At 40.4% G+C, this 19,423-nt stretch overlaps 1 protein-coding gene across 1 annotated transcript in view; it reads left to right on the top strand.

The window, feature by feature from the left end:
* cacng7a (calcium channel, voltage-dependent, gamma subunit 7a) overlaps positions 1-19,423 on the top strand; it is a 45,596-nt gene that overhangs the window by 5,254 nt on the left and 20,919 nt on the right. The window contains exon 2 of the mRNA XM_051955251.1: positions 15,657-15,852. Coding sequence (XP_051811211.1) covers positions 15,657-15,852 — 196 coding nt within the window. The remainder of the gene's footprint in view (positions 1-15,656; positions 15,853-19,423) is intronic.

The raw sequence follows: 19,423 nt of genomic DNA, 5'->3' as shown, positions 1-19,423 counted from the left end.
ACGAGCACTCATCCAGCCTCTCCTCCAACACATGCGTCACTACGGGACACAAAAGGTGGCAGCGTTAGCATAGACGATGACAACTTAAGAGACTCTTTGTGTCGGCTTCTTTAAGGTTCGAGCTGAAAATCATTTTTTGCAGAAAGACATTTTGGTTTCCATGTGTCAGGACGGATACGTTTTCAGTGTTTGAATCATGCACAGTTAAGGTCGATTCCCCTTCAGGCCAGTCAGATGTGACCTCAAACACAAATTATACAACATCCAAACTGACTGAAGGTGAATGAAGACGTGTGTGTGTGTGACTGGATGGGTTTCTTTAGGCTTTTGTGCCCGTGTGCAGGCATGTATGATGTGTTAAGCTGCCTACCAGCCCTGCTGCATGCATGTGTGTGTGTGTGTCGTACAGTATGTGTGTGGCGCAAGGACTTTCCTCAGTTTTTGGGCCAAGGTCTTTCCCTGTAAGCTCTCTCTTCCCCTTTTCCTCTGCTGTTATTTCTCTGCATCCCTGCTCGTCCCTCCTCGGTCTCTTGCAGGCCCTCCTTCCCTCTCGCCGGCATGTGCACGCGTGTGCATGTTTTTTAAGCTAATTATCTTTATCAGCCCGGCAGTGGTTCTATAGTCTGCAGGACGACGGGTTTGTTTCCCAAAGCTTTCATCGTCTTAAGTACCGCTTTGAGAAATGAGAGTCTTCTTGTGGCTCCGAGAGACTGGAGGCGCACTTCGGCAGAATTCCTAGAAAAGTCTGGGAGAATGTTGCGGCTATTTTTAAAAGATAAGTTGTTTTTGGCATTTTCGGAGCAAATGTCTTGTTATTCTTCGCGTCTCTTTTCCTCCACGTCCTCTTTCTCCTTCTGTTTATTCCTTTCTTCCATCCTGACTTGACTGCTTTCAGCATTCAGTACATTTCATTCGCCTCCTAATCCCTTTGACCAGTTCTTTCATTTCATAGCATTAACCCGCTATTTATTTTACTTTGACGAATCCATTTAATCCGATAGATGATTCTGACCTTGTTCCCCCTCCCCATTCCTCCTCCTCTTCCTCCTTTGTTTTCTCCTTCTGTTTATTCCTTTCTTCTGTCCTGAAAAAATCCTGACAAAAGCGAATAACAAAATGACACAAAATGCGACAAATGACACAAAACAGAACAATAAAGGGTCAAAACGTTAGGGGGGAGAAAAGGGACAAGTGGCACAAACAAAACAAAAAATTCCCCCCAAAAATGACAAAAGTGAGAAACAAAATGACAAAAAATATAGACAACACAAGTGAGGCAAAAAAATACAAAATGACAAAAACGATACACAAAACATTGAATAAAGCAAAACACAAAAAGACAAAAATAAGATAAAAAAAAAAACACAAGTGAGACATAAAGGAAGCACAAAAATGAGAAAATCTGACAAAAAAAGACCAAAAAACAAGACAAATATTACAAAAATGAGACAGAAAATTGACAAAAGAACAATCTAGTATTTTACTTTCTGATCCAAACAACTTGTCATGGTCTAGAAATGATTTTAAATTTATACTTTTACTAATTTACAATCTGCAGTTAATGTCTTCTCCGTAATTTTTACACCGTATAGTCATCCGGCTTGTTTGACTCCCTGTCTTAAAGCATTATCCGTCTATTTCTGCCTTCGTTTTTCTTTTAGGAATTCATTTAATCTGGTAGATGTTTCAGACCTTCTTCCTCATCCCAATTCCTCCTTCTTCTCCTTTATTTTCTCCTTCTGTTTACTCCTTTCTTCCATCCTGACTTGGCTGCTTTCAGCATTCACTACATTTTTTCTTTTTACTCTCTTCATTCACCTTTTAATCCTTCTGATCAGTTCTTATATCTTATAGCATTAACCATCTATTTCCATCTTTATTTGTCTTTTAATCCGGTAGATGTGTCTGAGCTTCTTCCTCATCCACATTCCTCATCCTTCTCCTTCATTTCGTCCTTCTGTTTCCTCTGTCATGACTCCTCTTCATGTCGTCTCCCATTCTTCCCATCTTTAAATATCCATCTCTTTTCCTGCCAGTTGGCTCGATCCTCTTGCTGCTGACAGAGGGACATATTGCCTTCTCAACAGAAAACAAATCCCACCACCCCTCCCCCCCAACCCCAACTCTCGCAGACTAACCTGGGAACGCCATCTGTGGAGCCCCGCCCGGCACCATGGGACGTGTAGTTTCGTGGTGCTCAGCAGTTGCTTGGCCCTGCTCTGTACTGACCCACAGTCGCTGCTTCGCTTCGCTTTCATCTCCGTTTCATCCGCCTCCCTCTTTATTTCTTTGCCACTTCTTCGTTTTGGGAGCCAAGATCGCTATCCTCTGTGGGTGTCTGCTAGCTAGAAGTTTCCTAGAAGTAGTAGGGAAAAAATAAATAATACAAACTTTACAAAGAGGTGGTGTTTGCATCGCCATTTAGGAAAGTCTGTTTTTTAAATTTGGCTTCTTCAGAGCAGGACGACAGCCAAGATTTTAGAAATACTGAGGTCATGAATCCAAATTCACAATTCCAACAACCAAAGACTGAACCAGAGAAAACATGAATTTCATTTCCATGTTCAGTTATTATTATTTTAAGAGAAGGTGTAACTATTGCTTTCAGCCTAACAGTTTTGTCATCCTGCTGTCCGATATTTCATCCTTTCCACGCTTTTCTGAGTCATCAACTATCTGAGCCAAAAGATGGGTTTGAAAGTCACGTTATCTTTAAAAAATGGCCAAAATGACAGTTAATTGCCCAGAATGCACCGAAAACCAAAGAAAAGGTCAGATCTTTGACGGGACGCTGCATTGCAAAGTTTAACTCTCAAAAAATTGAGCATTGGTGTCAGATTTTCAAATTCTGTGCTTCTCAGTACAACTGTCAATCATGGAGCTGAAATTCAGTGATTTTTTTTTTGTTTGTTTGTTTTTAGCTGAGCTGCAGACTGTTCTGACACAGAAAGAAAACAAATATGGAGACAAATAAAAAATGTAAATAGTAAAATATCTGTAGCATGAATTCGTAGTTGTTGTGTAGTAGATTGTACTGTTACCACTCGCAGGCAGTTGGAAATTAAAGATTTTCTCAGTTAATCTAAGACATGTAATCAAAGAAATTCATCTTTCATTATCATTTGGCAAATATGTACTGTGACACTACACACAGAGGGCATTTTTGAGGTCTTTCTACTTCTCATCATGGTTGTTTTGTTTCTATAGAGGTGCAGGACTTTATATTGCAGTAAAAAATGAACCCACAGTGAGGAAAAATGGAACGGGAGCAAAAAGAAAAAACTCCAGGAAATATCCCAGAGAACGTGAGCCATGCTTGGTAGCTGTGTGGTTTACATCCTAACATTGTTTCAAATTAAAATGTTGGTTTTATTAATTTCACCAACCACTGTAGTAGAATTTGCTACCAAAATAAAACTCAAAGTCTCTGATAAAGTCTGTGTCCATTACATGAAAAATGTTTAGCATTTTTAATGTAATGTCCTCAAAATAAAAAGCAAACGCCAAGTAAAAGACAAACGTGTCATCGTTGTAGTTTTTGTTTAACTGGATCAAATGTAAGTGACCAAACGGCCCGACTGTAATGCTGTGAGGTCAATATTTAATTGTGGGACTTTTTGTATCATAGTCCACATTTTTGCTGTTTTCAGGCCTAAAATCAACATGGCCGCCTATAACCAAACACCACATGGAATTTTACAGAAAGATTCTTCTAAATAGTATCTATATAATTGAGTGAAATTGTAATTGAAAGTTATTTCTAAAGATATTGTAGTAAACCTGTTGACTACTTCATATTAAATAAGTCAGAAAGCCTTGGAGTCTTCCAGTCTTTCCTTCAGGAGGAAATGACATCATGAGGAGCAGGTCATGTGATCTGGAATTAACACACTTCCTGGAGAGGAGTTTTTGGAACGGGGAATTTAGTGGAAATGGATTTAATTTGTTGTCTTCTATATAAGATTCGATATACAATCCCTAAAAAGAAATATGCCATGATTATCTCAACTTAATAAAAAGAACACAATCAAAATAATTCCTGAATCAGCTCATTTTATTATTGTTTAGCTCATTAGAAGGTGATTTGTGTTAAACTCAGACGTTATTTAGTTGACATTTTAGTGATATCCAGTCATTTTTCATTAATAAGTGATTGTTTCCATAATAAATAATTTGATCACAATGAATATAAAAAAAAATTCTTTGGTTTTTTTTTTTACTTTTACCAAAAACGTACAAAGGATATATCCCATGGGCTTCAAAAGTCCCTCAGTTATAGATTAACTGTGTTAAATCTGCCCACAGAGCTGCTCTAAATTCAGCACAGACATCACTCATACCAAGAAGATAATTGAGAAAATAAGCTTTGGAGCGTCATAAAATTCCAACAGAGGAGTAAAAAATGTCCTTGACTCCATTTTTTTAACGTGTCTGAATTCTTTTATACGCCTTATTATTACTCCATTTTTATCTGATTGAGAAATTCAGCTCTTCAGTCTTTTGCTTCTACCAGGACTATACAATCGTAACTTTATTCATTAAGTGAGAAGAACAATTACCAACACAAATATTACAATCACCTATAAAGAGGCTTGTTGATTGCAGATAAAAAACCACCTCTGTCTGACTGTCCTGCACAATGGGCTCCTTATTAAGTAAATGGACTATTTCCAGAAATTAATTCAGATGTACAAAGCTCCTGATTAAGGGGAACTTATTATCAGTCCTCCACCGACAACCCCCTTTTAATGCCTTAATTAGTAACGCACACTCGTTCATTAAGTTGGACTTCATTTAGGATGCTTCTAAGCCTCCAATGAAATTAAACAGAATTAATAATGTATCCAAATAAAAATGTGAATTATGCTGAGGAGTATTTTGTGGAGCTTTGTAACGAAGAAGCAAAATATAACCCTCGGCGATGTACATCTTTACTCTTATAAACGGCAGGAAAGAGGCGCAGCTTGTTAGCTAACGATGCTCCAGGCTTGTGTAGTATAAAGTAATTTATTGAAGCAGTTATCAGAGAAAAAAAAGGCAAAAATTCAATGTGTTTGTCAAAGAAATGACAGGCAGCATGAGAAATGTAGATAAATCAAATAAAATCAGAGATGGTCAGCATTTTCTGGTTGCAGAAGTGTTCTAGCTGACCCTGACCTTTGACCTCTGAGACGTCTGAGTAAAGCCTCTGAAGAACAGATTTATTCATTTTTATTTCGAAAGTAACATGCTTTGGACTGGGGCCTTTTACTGTTTTTATATTTTTGCATTTGGCAGCTAAAACACCACACGACTTTGATCATTTCTTCTCAGATGTAACAGTCAGCGTTCACATGACCACAAGAGGTGCTTGCCAGGTGAATGCAGCTCTTTGAGCAAACGAGGACCAAATTGCACAAACATTGGGTCCAGGAAGCAGTCAACAAGCGACACTTTGAGAGCTGAAGCATTTCACTTCCAGTATCTAAAATAGTGATGTTTACTAGCTCTTCGCCTTTCTAGTTGTTGTCAAAACAGTGCAAAAATAAATAAACAGCAAATGTGCAAAAAAAAAAAAAAGTGGACATGTCTAGTCCTGGAAGAGAGAAAGAGAGAAAAAATGAGAGTGAAAGAAGAGGAATGTGTGTAGCCAAAGGGGAGGGGAGTCTGTGTGGTTGACTGGAGTATGAGGAAGGTTTCAGCACCGTAGTGGTGGACAGCTCCTAGTGCTGCTCTACAGAAAATCCTCCATATCCATCTACAGTATCTATCCATCTATATATCTATCCATCTATCTATCTGTCTGTCTATCTGTCTGTCTATCTGTCCATCTATGATTCAGCCATATTTGTTTTTGATTTCCGAGGCTTTTATTTTGGTAAGCCACAGCTCATAGACTTATATGTGAGTGAAAAGCAGATATGCTGAAAATGTGAATTTGTCAACAGATAAGAAAACAAAATGAAGAGCTGACGATTACGAATATATTAAGATGAGATAAAACATTCTTTATTGATCCTTTACCGGGGAGATTCACGTCATGAAAAATAAATATAGAAGAATAGAATTATAAATCAGTAATGTGGGCTTATACACAGTCAGCAAGTTTGTGATCATCTAAATGGAATTAAAGGACAAACCTATGAGCCCCAGAACTTGCTTAATGCTACACTTGCTTCGTTTGTGCAGCTCTAATGTCTGTAGGGTGAAGGATGTGGGCCGTGGATCGTTTGGGTTTAAGGGTGGGATCTCCATGGAATGGGCTTGTATCGCAAACACTCGATTGGATTAAGATCAGGAGAGCTTGGAGGCTTGTTATTGAGCTCTTGGTTGCTTTCCTCGAACTGCTGCTAAATAATGTCACAGTGTGATGGGGAGCAATGTCCTGCTGGAAAACCATGAGTCCCCAGGTTTCCCAGCAGAACGTTGCTTCGTAACGAGATGATTCGTGGTCATTTCTGACCTGCACAAAACATTTGCATCTGAATGGAAACATAGTTGGATCTTTGAGGTTATTTGCATTAAAAAGAAAGTCATTTAAATAACTTTATCTGGAACATGGCTAATATCTGAAACATTTGAAAATACACTTTCTTCTTCAACTTCATCCAAACCCTCTCTCCTTGTTCTCTCCTCCCTCCATTCATTTACACACTCCTCCTTCTTTTCTCTCTTTACTTCCTCCTTCTCCTCCTCTATCCTTCGTACTAATCCCACTCTTCTCTTCTAATTGCTGCCTCTCTTCACCTCCTCTCGTTCTCCTTTCAGCATCCTTTCTTCACCTTTTCCTCCTTTCCTCCTGCACCCACAGTGTCACAGGCACCCTCCCTCTCTCTTCCTCTCCTTCGTCTTCCCTCCTTTCCCACATCATTACCTCAGATTGTTTGTTCCTCAGCACCACCGCTCCATTCATCTGTAATTCATTACATCGCCTCTGCTCCTGGATTGCCCCCTCGTGCACACACAGTTAGTTAGCAGCTGGTGCAACCTGGGAATTGTGGTTATATTCTCCAGGCTTAAACTACAAAGAGAACCTCATCCCAGCCCATTTGTTGTCTGCTATCTCAGCAAACACAGGCCTGGTTCAGAGTGTGTGTTTGCGTGTGCTCGTGATGTGAGGACATAAATCTGTTTGCACAGTCACATCGTGAGGTCTTACTGCCCTTTTGGGGACAAAATAAACAAGTTGCTATGAGCTCAATCATTAGACTGCAGCAGGAAGTCTTGGTTTAAGTTTGGAGTAAGGGCTGCTGCTGGGCGAGTAGTGATTCTGGTTAGGGTAAGTCAATGTGATGTCCTTCCAAGTGATGGAAACTCAATTGTGTGTGTTTGTGTGTCCGAAATACTCGTGCACTGACCCATCACAACAGTTCTGTCCTCCAAACCCACATTTCTGCAGGCTGCTGTCTCTCTCCAGCCCGGGTTTGTGCATAAAGTCATTTACAGAGCCTCAGAGTGACTCAAACGATACAGGATTCTTGGCATTATTTGTCGATATTGTATTTATTCGTCCCAATCCCAAACAATCAGACATACACTGCAGTTAGCGTGGCTTTACATGTGAGACCAAAGTGTATGGAATTCATGCACAAAAGATGGAAAAACTGGAACCAGTAGGGAGATCAGCCAAAGTTTATTTTCTGAAATGAAATGAAATTCTAGGTATGTTTCTGAAGATGACAAATTGAAATTAAAGTTGGCAAGATTTAAAAAATTTGATTGGTAAGGAGGCTGTACAGTGGAGTAGTGGTTAGCACTTTTGCCTTACAGCAAGAAGATCCCCGGTTCAAATCCCGGCCTGGGATCTTTCTGCATGGAGTTTGCATGTTCTCCCTGTACATGCGTGGGTTTTCTCCGGGTACTCCGGCTTCCTCCCACAGTCCAAAAACATGCTGAGGTTAATTGGTTACTCTAAATTGTCTGTAGGTGTGAATGTGAGTGTGATTGTGTGTCTGTATATGTAGCCCTGTGACAGACTGGTGACCTGTCCAGGGTGTCCCCTGCCTTCACAGAGTCAGCTGGGATAGACTCCAGCACCCCCCATGACCCTAGTGAGGATAAAGCGGTGTATAGAGAATGGATGGATGGATGATCAGTAAGGTTTCAGTCACTGTGGGAAATCCAATGTTTAATTATTTCCACTGCCTTCTTTAAAAAATCACCCTCTTGAATAAGTAATTATAATATAAACTTTAAAAAATTACAAATGTGTTGAATATGCTGTTGCTTCACATCCTTTACAACCAGATCACAGCTCTGCCACATCATTAAAGTTCTCTGAAATAGAAAACTAAATGATAAAAACCTTCCTTTCTCCTCAAATTGAACTCATCATGAACTCGGTGCTGCACGAAGAAGCTTACTGGATCCACACTGGATCACATTTTTCATGAATGAACACCAGAATTTGTCACATTTCCTCTCATTTTTCACACTTGGCAAATATTTCTGCTATTATTCTTGTGACTTTTAGAGATGGTTCATGTTTTCTCATGTTTGTTCTGCTACTTTTTCTACTTTTATCTCTATAACTCCCCCCTCATTTCTAACATGATGTTAGGTGTGTTGCACTTGAATGCAAACTTTGGCAACACTCGCCCTCTGCCTTACCATCCAATACATTTAAAGCTCACTTCAACAAATTATCCAATGAGAATCACACACCTGGTTCAGTCTGGACAGAAGTGCCTCATGTCTTTGTCCACTTTTGACTCAAACCAGCACCAGGTTCAGCTGCATTTTGCTTGGAGATGCACAGAGGACCTTCATTTTGCTCCACATGTTTGTATCTGTGAACCATTTTAATAATCCAGTGTGCAGTGAATCAAAGAACATTCTAGGGGAATGAAATCAAACCTGCCTTTCATGCAATCAGCTGGTGATGTTGTTGTAGATGAGTAGCCTAAATGAATTCCTAATTAATACAAAAAATCGAGAATCAGCTTGAACAAAATGCAGAGTCATCTTCTATGACACGGTGTCAGTCGCTCCAGAGTCGACTCCCGGTAAACGTTCCGTTACCGTTAAATAAATTAAACCTGACCATCTCCACAGGCTGTTCAAAGTTGTGAAAATGTGTTTTCACAGGTAGTCTGTTCCTCCTGCTGCCATAAATAATGGATCCATCCTGGAAATCTGTTGATGTACCACTTTATTTCTTATTAAAGTAGCACCAGAGATTTTATAACCAATGACAATCTGTTTAGATGAGGACACTGATCCACGTGGTCACTGCAGCCATCACACCAGGTTCTGTAAATTCCTCAAACTTCTTCCTAGAAAGCATTAGGAGTAGTTGATTAACTGGTGCCTGCATGCATCCGTTAGCAAACACTGGCTTAGGGTTAAATGCACAAAAATACATGAAATAAATGAAAATATCACAATCTTTATGTTAGTTTTGTCTAGCCAATTCTGTATTTATGAGGAAATACGAACATCTCGGAACTAGCTGTATGTAGAAACGTATATTCTGATATTTACCGACTACCTCCATCTGTTGTGACTTTCCTTAAGTCTAAAAGTCATTATAGTTTCTATGCGTTAGTCAACAGCAGCTCTGAGTGAAGCCCACAGGCTGAGACGGTTATCAGAGTCCTGCAGGTACTCCGCTCCGTCTCTGGTGTTCTAAGTGGAGGATGGATTTGTGTGTTTTGACTGAGCGCCGCTGAACGCCTGACTGCCTCTCATGTCGAGCCTGACATTTCCTCTGCTAAGACTGATGCTTATTTGCACGAGCCGAGCACAAATCAACCTCTGTCTCATTCAGAGGACGTGGCTTTGGTCTCGGGAAGCGTCTTGTTTGAATGAAAGTCACAGCGCTTTCTCTCGCCATCTGTCTGCACACCGCAGAAATCTGGATGTTTGGCTGCAGATTTTCTGTGTTTTGGGGGATTGCATCCTGCTTTAAAATGTATATATTGCCTGAAAACTAATACAAGCTGCAACCACAGATACATACAATCCCTTCTTAGAAGTTTCAAAAATTCATGACTTATTCACAAGTTTTTCAGACTGTAGTGAGATCAGGGAGCAGGTGGAGGTCTGCCCTGGAAAGGAGAGGAAGGAAGGTTAGCTGCAGCAGGACAGAATACATGTGTGTGAATGAGAGTTAGGGTGAGGTTACAGGGAACAGAGGTGAAGAAGGTGGAGGATTTTAAGCGCTTAAGGTCAACAGTCCGGAGCAATGGAGAGTGTGGAAAAGAGGTGAAAAAGCAAGTAGGTTGGAACAGGTAGAGAGAAGCGTCAGGTGTGATTAAAAAGAGTGTCAGTGGCTGGGTTTCCATTACAGTTTTTCACAAAATAAAGGCGATATTTCTAAAATTTTGACAAAGTATATTTGCGCTTTGAACGTGTTTCCATTGAAGGTTGTTCTGGGCAGAAGCATCGTAACTCTCGTAAAATATCGTCCCGCGAGATTTCACTGCAGGAAGATGGACGCCCAAAACCTGTTCCTATCTCCTTCTAACACTCTGCATTCCTCTGCTGTTTGCTGTCTAGTATGGCAGTGATGTTTTTCTCAAGAATAATGGCAAGAAAAGTCTCGATCTCCTCTTCTGTCCACACGTACCGCGCCATGTTTACTCCGAGAGAACTGGTCATGTGACCAGGTACGTCACGTCCGGTGACGTATAAAAAGTGTTTCCATTGCGCTTTTGTGATATTTTTCAATATAAACGTCTGAAAAACCACCTCATGAGAGCGTAAAAACTTTTTTGCGATATTTTAGTCCTTTTTTCGAAATTCAGGTGTTTCCATTACCAGTTTTTTATTGCGCTATTTACATTTTGCGCATATCTAAGGATAATGGAAAAGCAGCTAGTGAGATTCAAAGGAAAGGTGTAGAAATGGTGGTTAGAGACATGGCACTGAGGAAAAGACAGGTGGCAGAGCTGGAGGTAGCAGAGACTGAAATGTTGAGGTTCTCTTTGGGAGTGACCAGGATGGATAGGATCAGGAATGAGGACATCAGAGGGACAGTGGATGTGAGACATTTTGGAGATAAAGACTGAGATGGTTTGGACGTGTACAAAGGAGGGATGGTGAATATATCAGTAGAAGGATGCTGAGTTTTGAACTTCCAGGGAGGAGGCCTCAAGGAAGACCAGAGAGGATGTTTCTGGATGTAGTGAAGAGGACATGAAGGTAGTTGGTGTGAGAGACGAGGATGCAAGCAGAAGATGGAAAGAAAAAGAAGGAGGTCTACACGTTTTTCAGACCATTGTTGAGTCCTTGGTCGAGGTCTTACCAGGAACCATCCATCCATCATCTATACACCGCTTCATCCTCATCAGGGTCATGGGGGGGTGGAGTCTGTCCCAGCTGACTGAGGGTGAAGGCAGGGACACCTGGACAGGTAACAGTAAATCACAGGACTACACATAGAGACAATCACAGTCACCAGTTAACCTCAGCATGTTCCTGGACTGTGGGAGGAAGCCGGAGAACCAGAGAGAACCCACGCATGTACAGGAGAACATGGAGACTCCATGCAGAAAGATCCCAGGCTCAGGCTGGAACACGAACCGGGGATCTTCTAGCTGCAAGGCGACAGTACTAACCACTGACTCACTGTGCAGCCCTATTTTGCCAAAAGTGTTTGATTTGCTTTCATTGATTTGTGCTTAAATTAAAAATAAAATTAATTTGGTTGATGTCACATTACATGGGATGCATTTCAGCCCGGAAGGGTATATTCTGAGCCATGTCAGCCCCCGGGGTATAAACTGGGCTAAGCTATAGTAAACTTTAGCTGGGGCTTTAATCTAACCTGTTCCACACAAACTAGTCAATCTTAGTTTAGACACAAATCAAAGTGATATTATACTGAAATCTGTCACACAGAAACAAGTGAAAGCAACACCAGCCAATGTGGACGTTCTTTCATAATGTTTTGCTTAAATTTTTCTTGTTTTTTAATTCAGTTTTTACTTTCATTTGAACTTTTTGATTTTAATTTGCTAAAGACCATTCTAGTTGTGTTCTTTTATAATGATTTGATTACTGAGCATACTCATTAAAAAAAGAATTTAACAATTAGAAGTTTAACATGTTTGTGTCAACAGGTATAAACTGGCCTAGGCTACTTTATTCCAGGTTATACTTTGTTGGGGTTGTTAATCTGGCCTGATACACCAGAGAAAACCCACACATGCACATAGAGAACATCCAAGCTCCATGCAGAAAGATCCCAGGATCAGGCCGGGATGTGGAACTATTTCTTCTGAAAATCACAAAGTTAAAGTTTGGGTTCTGCAGCTCCACTGAGCGTTCTGTTTGTCTGCAGACTCACATGAGCAGCTCCACCGCCGCATACCTGCTCGTCTGCTTTAATCTCTGCGGGGGATTTCTGTTGAGGGATGTTTTACGATCTAAAATATTTGTAACGGGTGACTCACGTCTGAGTGAGCGAATCCTCTCTGACACTGCTGAATGTGCTCGGCGGCGTCTTACTTGAGTGATGAGGTCACGCCTCGCTCCCTTCCTGCCTGACAGCGACTTTCTTTTCGCTTCTTATCTGTTCGCTTCTGATCTTGTCTCGCCGAGTTCATTTTGTTCTCGGCTGGTCTCTTATCTGCTTCTCTCTTTCTCAGCCTCCCCTCGTAAACAACATTTTAAGAGTCGGTGAACCTTCCTCTAACGGCCCGCTTTGAATGCCGTTTATTTGTAGCACGATGAAAAATATTCAGTTTAGCTGTAAATGTCCCCTTTGAACAGGACAATGTGGGGGGGAAACGCCCGTGCTTCTTAGGCTTCTAGAAATGTAAATTGATGTGAGAGGGGAGAGTTCTTAAGACCGCAGTGAAAACTTCTGATCAGCAGGATGAGCATGTTTTTGAACTTTAAAATGAGTTGTTGAACTTTCTCTTATTTAAGCTCCATTGAATGGAGTCTGGGCATATCCTGAACAAAATGAGCAACTGAATCTAGAAAATGGTAGGTAATTTAAAATGTATGCGAAGCTTCTGAAGCTTCGAGGTCATAGTTGTTTTTTAATTGTAAATGTAGTTTGTTTTTTATGTAGATGGATAGATAGATACCATTCTAACTGCAATAATTCCAGCAATAAACTGCTTTGATGTAGGAAAATTCATAACAAAGTTAATGATTAGGTCATTTACAGCAAGACTACTTTATTCATTATTACTATTATATGATTTAAATGGAAAAAGGGCAAAAATGGAGGGTCAAGTCCATGTTTTTTTTTTTGCTCTTAAGTCTCTACAGACTCTCAAGTCATATAATAACCTCCCCTAGAAGCTTAAAAATGACGTTTTTGTATATTCAAGTTGAATTTAAGTTGTTCATCCATCATAGCACACTGTTATTATGGGATGTACTGCATGCATATGCTGCAGAGCGCACATATAAGCAATAGTGTTGATCTTATTGACGTTTTGGACTTCCTCCTTTCTAAAAGCAGAGCTTCAGCAGCTCAGACTGTAAATGCATCAGTGTCTTATGTCTGACATAGTGACAGCATTGCGTATGTTTATTTATTTTCTCATAAATGCACATGCAGTCCTGTTTTATGGGCTGTATGCAGTTTGTGCACAGCTGCAGCTGATCTGATCTGTCAGTTAATATCATCTTATTCAGGCTTAGAGACAAGCAGGTTGTTTCTGCGAAGTGGTTCTTCAGTGTAGCTCATTTGGAGACAAAAGTCTGACAGTGATGTGCAGAAATGACGGTCTGTCTGAGAGGAGAAGGTTTGGGTTGAAGTGGAATCCGTTCCTGAGCGTCCATATGCTGTTTAGTTATTGGTGGAGTGGAGCTTCACGCCTGCTACACCCGCAGCACGAATGTGACCTCCATTTTGACTGGATGGATGAGGCTGTGTGTTTGTGTGTGTATGAAAAAGAGGATGTTTCTCAGTGTGTCAACAGCTGAAGTGATGCATGGCGGAGGCAGCGTTTGTGCCACCTAGTGAGTGTCAAACTGCACTGCAGGTTACCTGGAAGCCTGACAGACTGCAGAAGCTCGTTACTGTCGTTAGCTGAATGCTTGTTTTGGTCATTTACGGAACATCATCATCATGTATGGAACCAAGAGACACCTTGAGGACTAAACATTTATTGATATTTTTTGCCCTGTTGGTAAAAACTCCATTTGCCAGAGTTGACCAAACAGCAGAGCTTCATATTTTTTAGGATTTTCTAACCTTTCAGTCGCAGTCAGGGTTCTTTTTTCTTGTTTTCTACTCGGTGAAAAAGCTTCTCGTTTTCAAGGATTCTGATACATTATTGATCAGCGCCTGCATGAATAAACCCTGAGCTCTACCTGCGACTCCCTGAAGGAAAGTCTGAGTCATAGTGAGCAAACAGGACTCCCAGTCACTGCCCAGCCTGCATCGTTTGTCACTATTTTCATGTTTGCTCATTTTTTCTCATTAATCCTCTCATAATTAATCATCCTGTTTTGCCTTGTTTTAATATTTTACATTATTTTACTCTGTTTTACATATTGATTGCTTTTGGAGTTTATTATTTTATATTTAGCAGTTGTCGTGTTTGTTACTTTAGATGCAGAACTTGGTTGTTTTAAACAGGCTGTGTGCATAAACTTGATTAGATTTTCCCCCGTTTCGTTTTTGGAGACTTTCCTCTCTGCTGTTGGCATAAAAATGCTCACTCTGGTGGAAAGAAACTGCTTTTTGTTCTGGCTGATCCTGATGAAGATCCTTTCCTTGAACCTTTCGCATCAGTGCTTCCTTTTGTTCGCTCACGGAGGTGTTTCTCCTCTTTTATGTCATTTTTATTGGAAGACTTCTGGTGGAATTCTTGACCTTCTGACTGTTTAAAGCTTTTCTTGAATCCCTTCATTCAGAGTATCATTTACAGTCACTGTGAATGTGTTCACACCCACCTGGAATGGAATAAAATAAAAAAAATAAGTCAGGAAAACTTATTTTATTGCATTTACACTTTGAATTATGCTCAATTCATTTTGACTTTTTTTTGACAAATATTTACTGAAAAAGAATCTTTTATGTCAAAGTGAAAACAGATTTCTACAAAATAAGAGTAGATTAAAATTAACCCTCTTTATACTATGGTGAATGCTTATGCAGTCAATTATTTTACTTTGTTTTTAATTCATTCACTGTACTTTCAAAAAATATAATTTCACTTCGACATGAAAAAATTCTTGTCCAACAAGTCGACTCAAACTGACTTATTCGGTGTTGAAACGCAATAAAATGAGAGAGTATCTGAGGGAAGTGAATCATTTTTATGTGGTGTACTGCTTCATGACCTTTTTCTTGACTTTGTTGTTATTTCCTGCTTTATGAGGGAACTTTACCCTCCATGTCCTTGAATTTACCGGCACCGTTTTTATTTTGAAAAAGCATTTACACAGAAAAACCATCTTAAAACCTCCAGACCAGTATGAAGAGTTCTGCTTTGCTTTTAAGGCTTCACAGTCAAAAACAAAAATCTCAATTTGCTGTGATGATGCTGAGATGCATTTTGATATTTGATATCTCATGTCAGTTAAAGTCAGGACAGATTAAAAACAGCTTCTTTCTGTCCTTTTGTCACGTCTTTGTTTCTGAGTTTTTGGACCTTTGTCCTTTCTTTCCTCCCCTCTTTGATTTCTTCATATAACCAGAATCCAGCAGGGATTTGTTCTCCTCTTCTGCTCAAGTGAAACGATTCTTTCCTCTTCCTCCTCAGATGAGTTCGTTTAGCACGAGGGCGCTGACGCTGCTCTCGTCGGTGTTCGGGGCCTGTGGTTTGCTGCTGGTGGGCGTCGCCGTGTCGACCGACTACTGGCTGCTGATGGAGGAAGGAATCGTCCTGCAGCAGAACCAGACCACCGAGGTCAAGATGGCGCTGCACTCCGGCCTCTGGAGGGTCTGCTTCGTGGCAGGTCGGTCACAATCTCACGCCAGTATGCATTCATTTTATGGAAGGAGCTTTTCACGAGCTTTTTTTTGCTTTTCTGTGCTAGCATGCTTTTTATTTTTTTTTAAATTTAACCTTTATTTAACCAGGAGAAATCCCACTGAGATTAACAACCTCTCCTGCAAGGGAGTCCTGGCCAGGATGGGCAGCAGCAAATACAAAACAGTTATAAAATTACACAGTTCAAATATGATTAAAACACAAGCAAAAAGCAAAAAAAAAAAATCTAATTTGCAAGCAATTTATGAGAAGCAAGTGCATGTTGTGGAATCAGCCTCAAGAACTTGCAGTTTGGATTTAAAAACGTTGGAATATGTTGCAGAAAGAACTAGGGCTGGCCTGAATAGTGGTCTCTAGTCTCTGGATATTCGGGCCCTATTAAAGACGAATATCTGAATATTCGTTCTGCCCCGTAACGTTCAGTTAAACTGAAGAATTCCCAAACAGCAGAGGTCTTCCGCATCTTGTCTTGTGTTTATGCAACGAAGTGAAGCGTGACGTCAGAGTCGGATGGGGCGGGGGTTGCTAAGGATACCGCCGTAGCGAACGAATATTCGAATATTCGGGATCAGACCTAGAAAGAACTGGAAGTTATCTTGGTTAATTTCCAGTCTTTCTGCAACATACTCCATGAAAAAGCCTTTTTACCCAGTTCAGTACAAACATATGGAACAGAAAGCAACAAATTATCTTGTGAACGGAGAGCGTGAAGATCAGAACTTTCCTGTGCAGTTAGAGAACAAATGTAGGCGTGCAGTAGTCCAAGTATTGCCTTGTGTATGAAAGTCTACCAATGACGGATCCTTCTGGAGAATAAAGCAGCCGTCCCACCTGAGAGCACAGGTGTACATGTTTATTTACTTTGTCTTTGCCCAAATTGTTTTCTCATTGCATTTCTTTGAGACAGGGTTTAACAATGTGACCTGGATAGTGTAAACATAATCCTGAATATTACAGCTGTTTTTCCTGTTCAGTACTTCACACAGCAAATACACAGTTTTGGATTTTTTTTAAAAACAAGCATTTCTCTGTCTTTTCATAGAACCATATGTGTTTAAAAAAAACAAAAGAAAAAAAAATATATATATATATGTGTGTGTATATGTGTGTGTGTGTGTGTGTGTGTGTGTTTAGAGAGCTTATTCATACTGTGAATGCTGAAACAGAGAACACATAATTTAATCAGAAATATACTACGAGTTTAAAATGCAGTTTAAAATCCCACCTCACAGCGATGCGTCGGCACTTTACGGTTCATAATAAACCTTAGAGAAGCAAACAGTGTCAATCATCCGAAACATTCATGTAATCCAACACAGACAAAAAGTCGCAGCGACAAGCCGCTTTTTGTGACACTAAAAGAGAATAAAAACCCAGTTTTAGCCTCAGCTTCTTCACAAGATTCTCCATATGTGGCTTAAAAGAGCTAGTCATCAGATATTTATGCACGTGAACCACCTCTAGTTCGTTTCCCTCCAGGGTGGACGCTGAAGGAATCATTGTTTCCACTTCCTAGAGCTGGAAAACAGCATTAGCTCAGTCTTGTCTGCATACTTAATTACATCTTATGGTTTAGAAATAATTTGATGTCTTTTTGGTTCTTATTAGCCAGAATATTCTTTTTCTGAGGCTCAGAAGGTACCAGATTATTTTCACTGTAGACTTGTGTGTTCTGGTGTGATGTTCCCCATAATCCTGTAGCTCCTCTTTCATGCACTTTATCTCCTTCTATTTTCCCTGATTGCAAGTCCTTTTGCCAAAATGTGACTTTTTTATCACCACTGCAGTGAGAAAACACCAGGGTTTTCTTTGAAAATACACAAATAAAATGGAAAACAACCAAAACCTTTATTTAAAGCTTGAAAAGCTGCGACATTTCGCATGTTTGCTGAGATAAACGCTGAAACAGTTGTACACTGATTGTCTTGAGTGTGGATCTTGAGGATAATTCCAGGTGTTTGGTTCATAAAAATTAAAACCAGCTTTTGTGAGTTCAGAATAAAGCTTCAGACAGATAGTGGAGCAGATCTGGTAGAGTCCTTTGGTCCAGTTCAGCCAAGATGTTGTGTAGGGTTTAAACAGCAAAGATCAGATTTGTTAATGAAAGGATGGAAGTGTTTAACGTGCCTGCTGCAGTGGTGACTATCAGGGAGCTCTGGCAATGATTCTGAAAGTGGAAAGATAAACTCAGTCTAGGGGTTTGAGAGCGAAAGCAGCAGCATGTCTCCAGATTCTATCACTGACTGATAGAAAGACTGCCTCAGCCGTGCTTTTTCCTACAGTTTAAGTGAAGGTCCATTCAAACATTTTAAACGACAGCTGCTGAGCCAAAGCGCTTTCCAGATGAGAAACAACACTGACGAATTTACTTTAACAGGTTTAAATATTAAGCTTCAAACCCTACAATACCAAGAAATCACCAGGCTAATTTACATGACTAATTAGTGTTAACACCTCACAGAATTCTACATGGCAAACCCAATGAATCTAAAGATTGGATCAGTGAAGAGACTGATGGACCACCAGCAGAACCAGGCTCAGGGACGGAGACGTCTGCCTCGACTGGCTGGGGCGAGGCTGAAGAAGACAGAAGTGGAAAACGGAGGCAAAGACATAAATAAATGAGCATAAACAATGGACAGATTGGTGCAACAGATAAGTACAGATCAGCCAGAAACACCTGCAGAGAGATGCAGAGGACAGAAAGGACACGGCACTAACTAGAAGTTTTACCAAACTTGGACCGCCCGGCGACAAAGATGACCCCTGTGACCTTGAAAATGAGGTCACGGTCACCAAATGCGAACTTGACCTGTGTCTTATTATGGTAGACCTGTGTACCAAATATGGTGAGGCTACATCAATGTTTTATGGAGTTATCGCGCAGAAACCAAAGTGTTACAGACAAACGCGCAAGCAAGCAAGACCATGCAGCTGAAAACAATACCTTCCGGCAAACGCAGTTTTGCCGTGCGGTAATAATGTATACTATCACAGCCCTTCAACTTCGCCCTATCATGACATATAATGGTGGTGGATAATGCAGGATATACCTAAAGATTATGTTGAAATGTGCCTTTTTTTAAAAAGACACCCCCATGTCCAGGTTAAATCCTACCAAATGAATGGTATATGTCATTTCAATAAGGAGAGATTATATGAAAATAGAAGGATTAGCATGCTGGATCCAAGTATTTTGGTGACCGAGAGACGACCTCATAGTCTCAGGTGAAGACAAAAACAGGAATCCCCAGAGTTTAGAGACCTGTGGTGGCGGAGCAAAGTTTGAAGCCAGCTGAAAATCCCTGGACAACCCAGATGAGGAAAAGGGTTGTACAATCAGCGGTGTGGAAGGAAGAGTGACAGAGCTGGAATGACTTTAAAGAACTGGGTTTAGGGGCTGATTGACTCCGAGAGCGAAGGCTGATAGATCATTGGACGATCATTGAGATTGAAGGGATCTCGACAGCGTGGAAAAACTAAAGTGACAAAGAGAAGCAGAGCAGCAGGATTCCAAGCAGTTTCTATGAATTATC

Source organism: Acanthochromis polyacanthus, chromosome 11 (genome assembly GCF_021347895.1).
Source record: "Acanthochromis polyacanthus isolate Apoly-LR-REF ecotype Palm Island chromosome 11, KAUST_Apoly_ChrSc, whole genome shotgun sequence".
Taxonomy (NCBI): Eukaryota; Metazoa; Chordata; class Actinopteri; family Pomacentridae; genus Acanthochromis; species Acanthochromis polyacanthus.
Note: the sequence above shows the minus strand (reverse complement) of the source record. Positions and strands in the feature narration are given on the sequence as shown.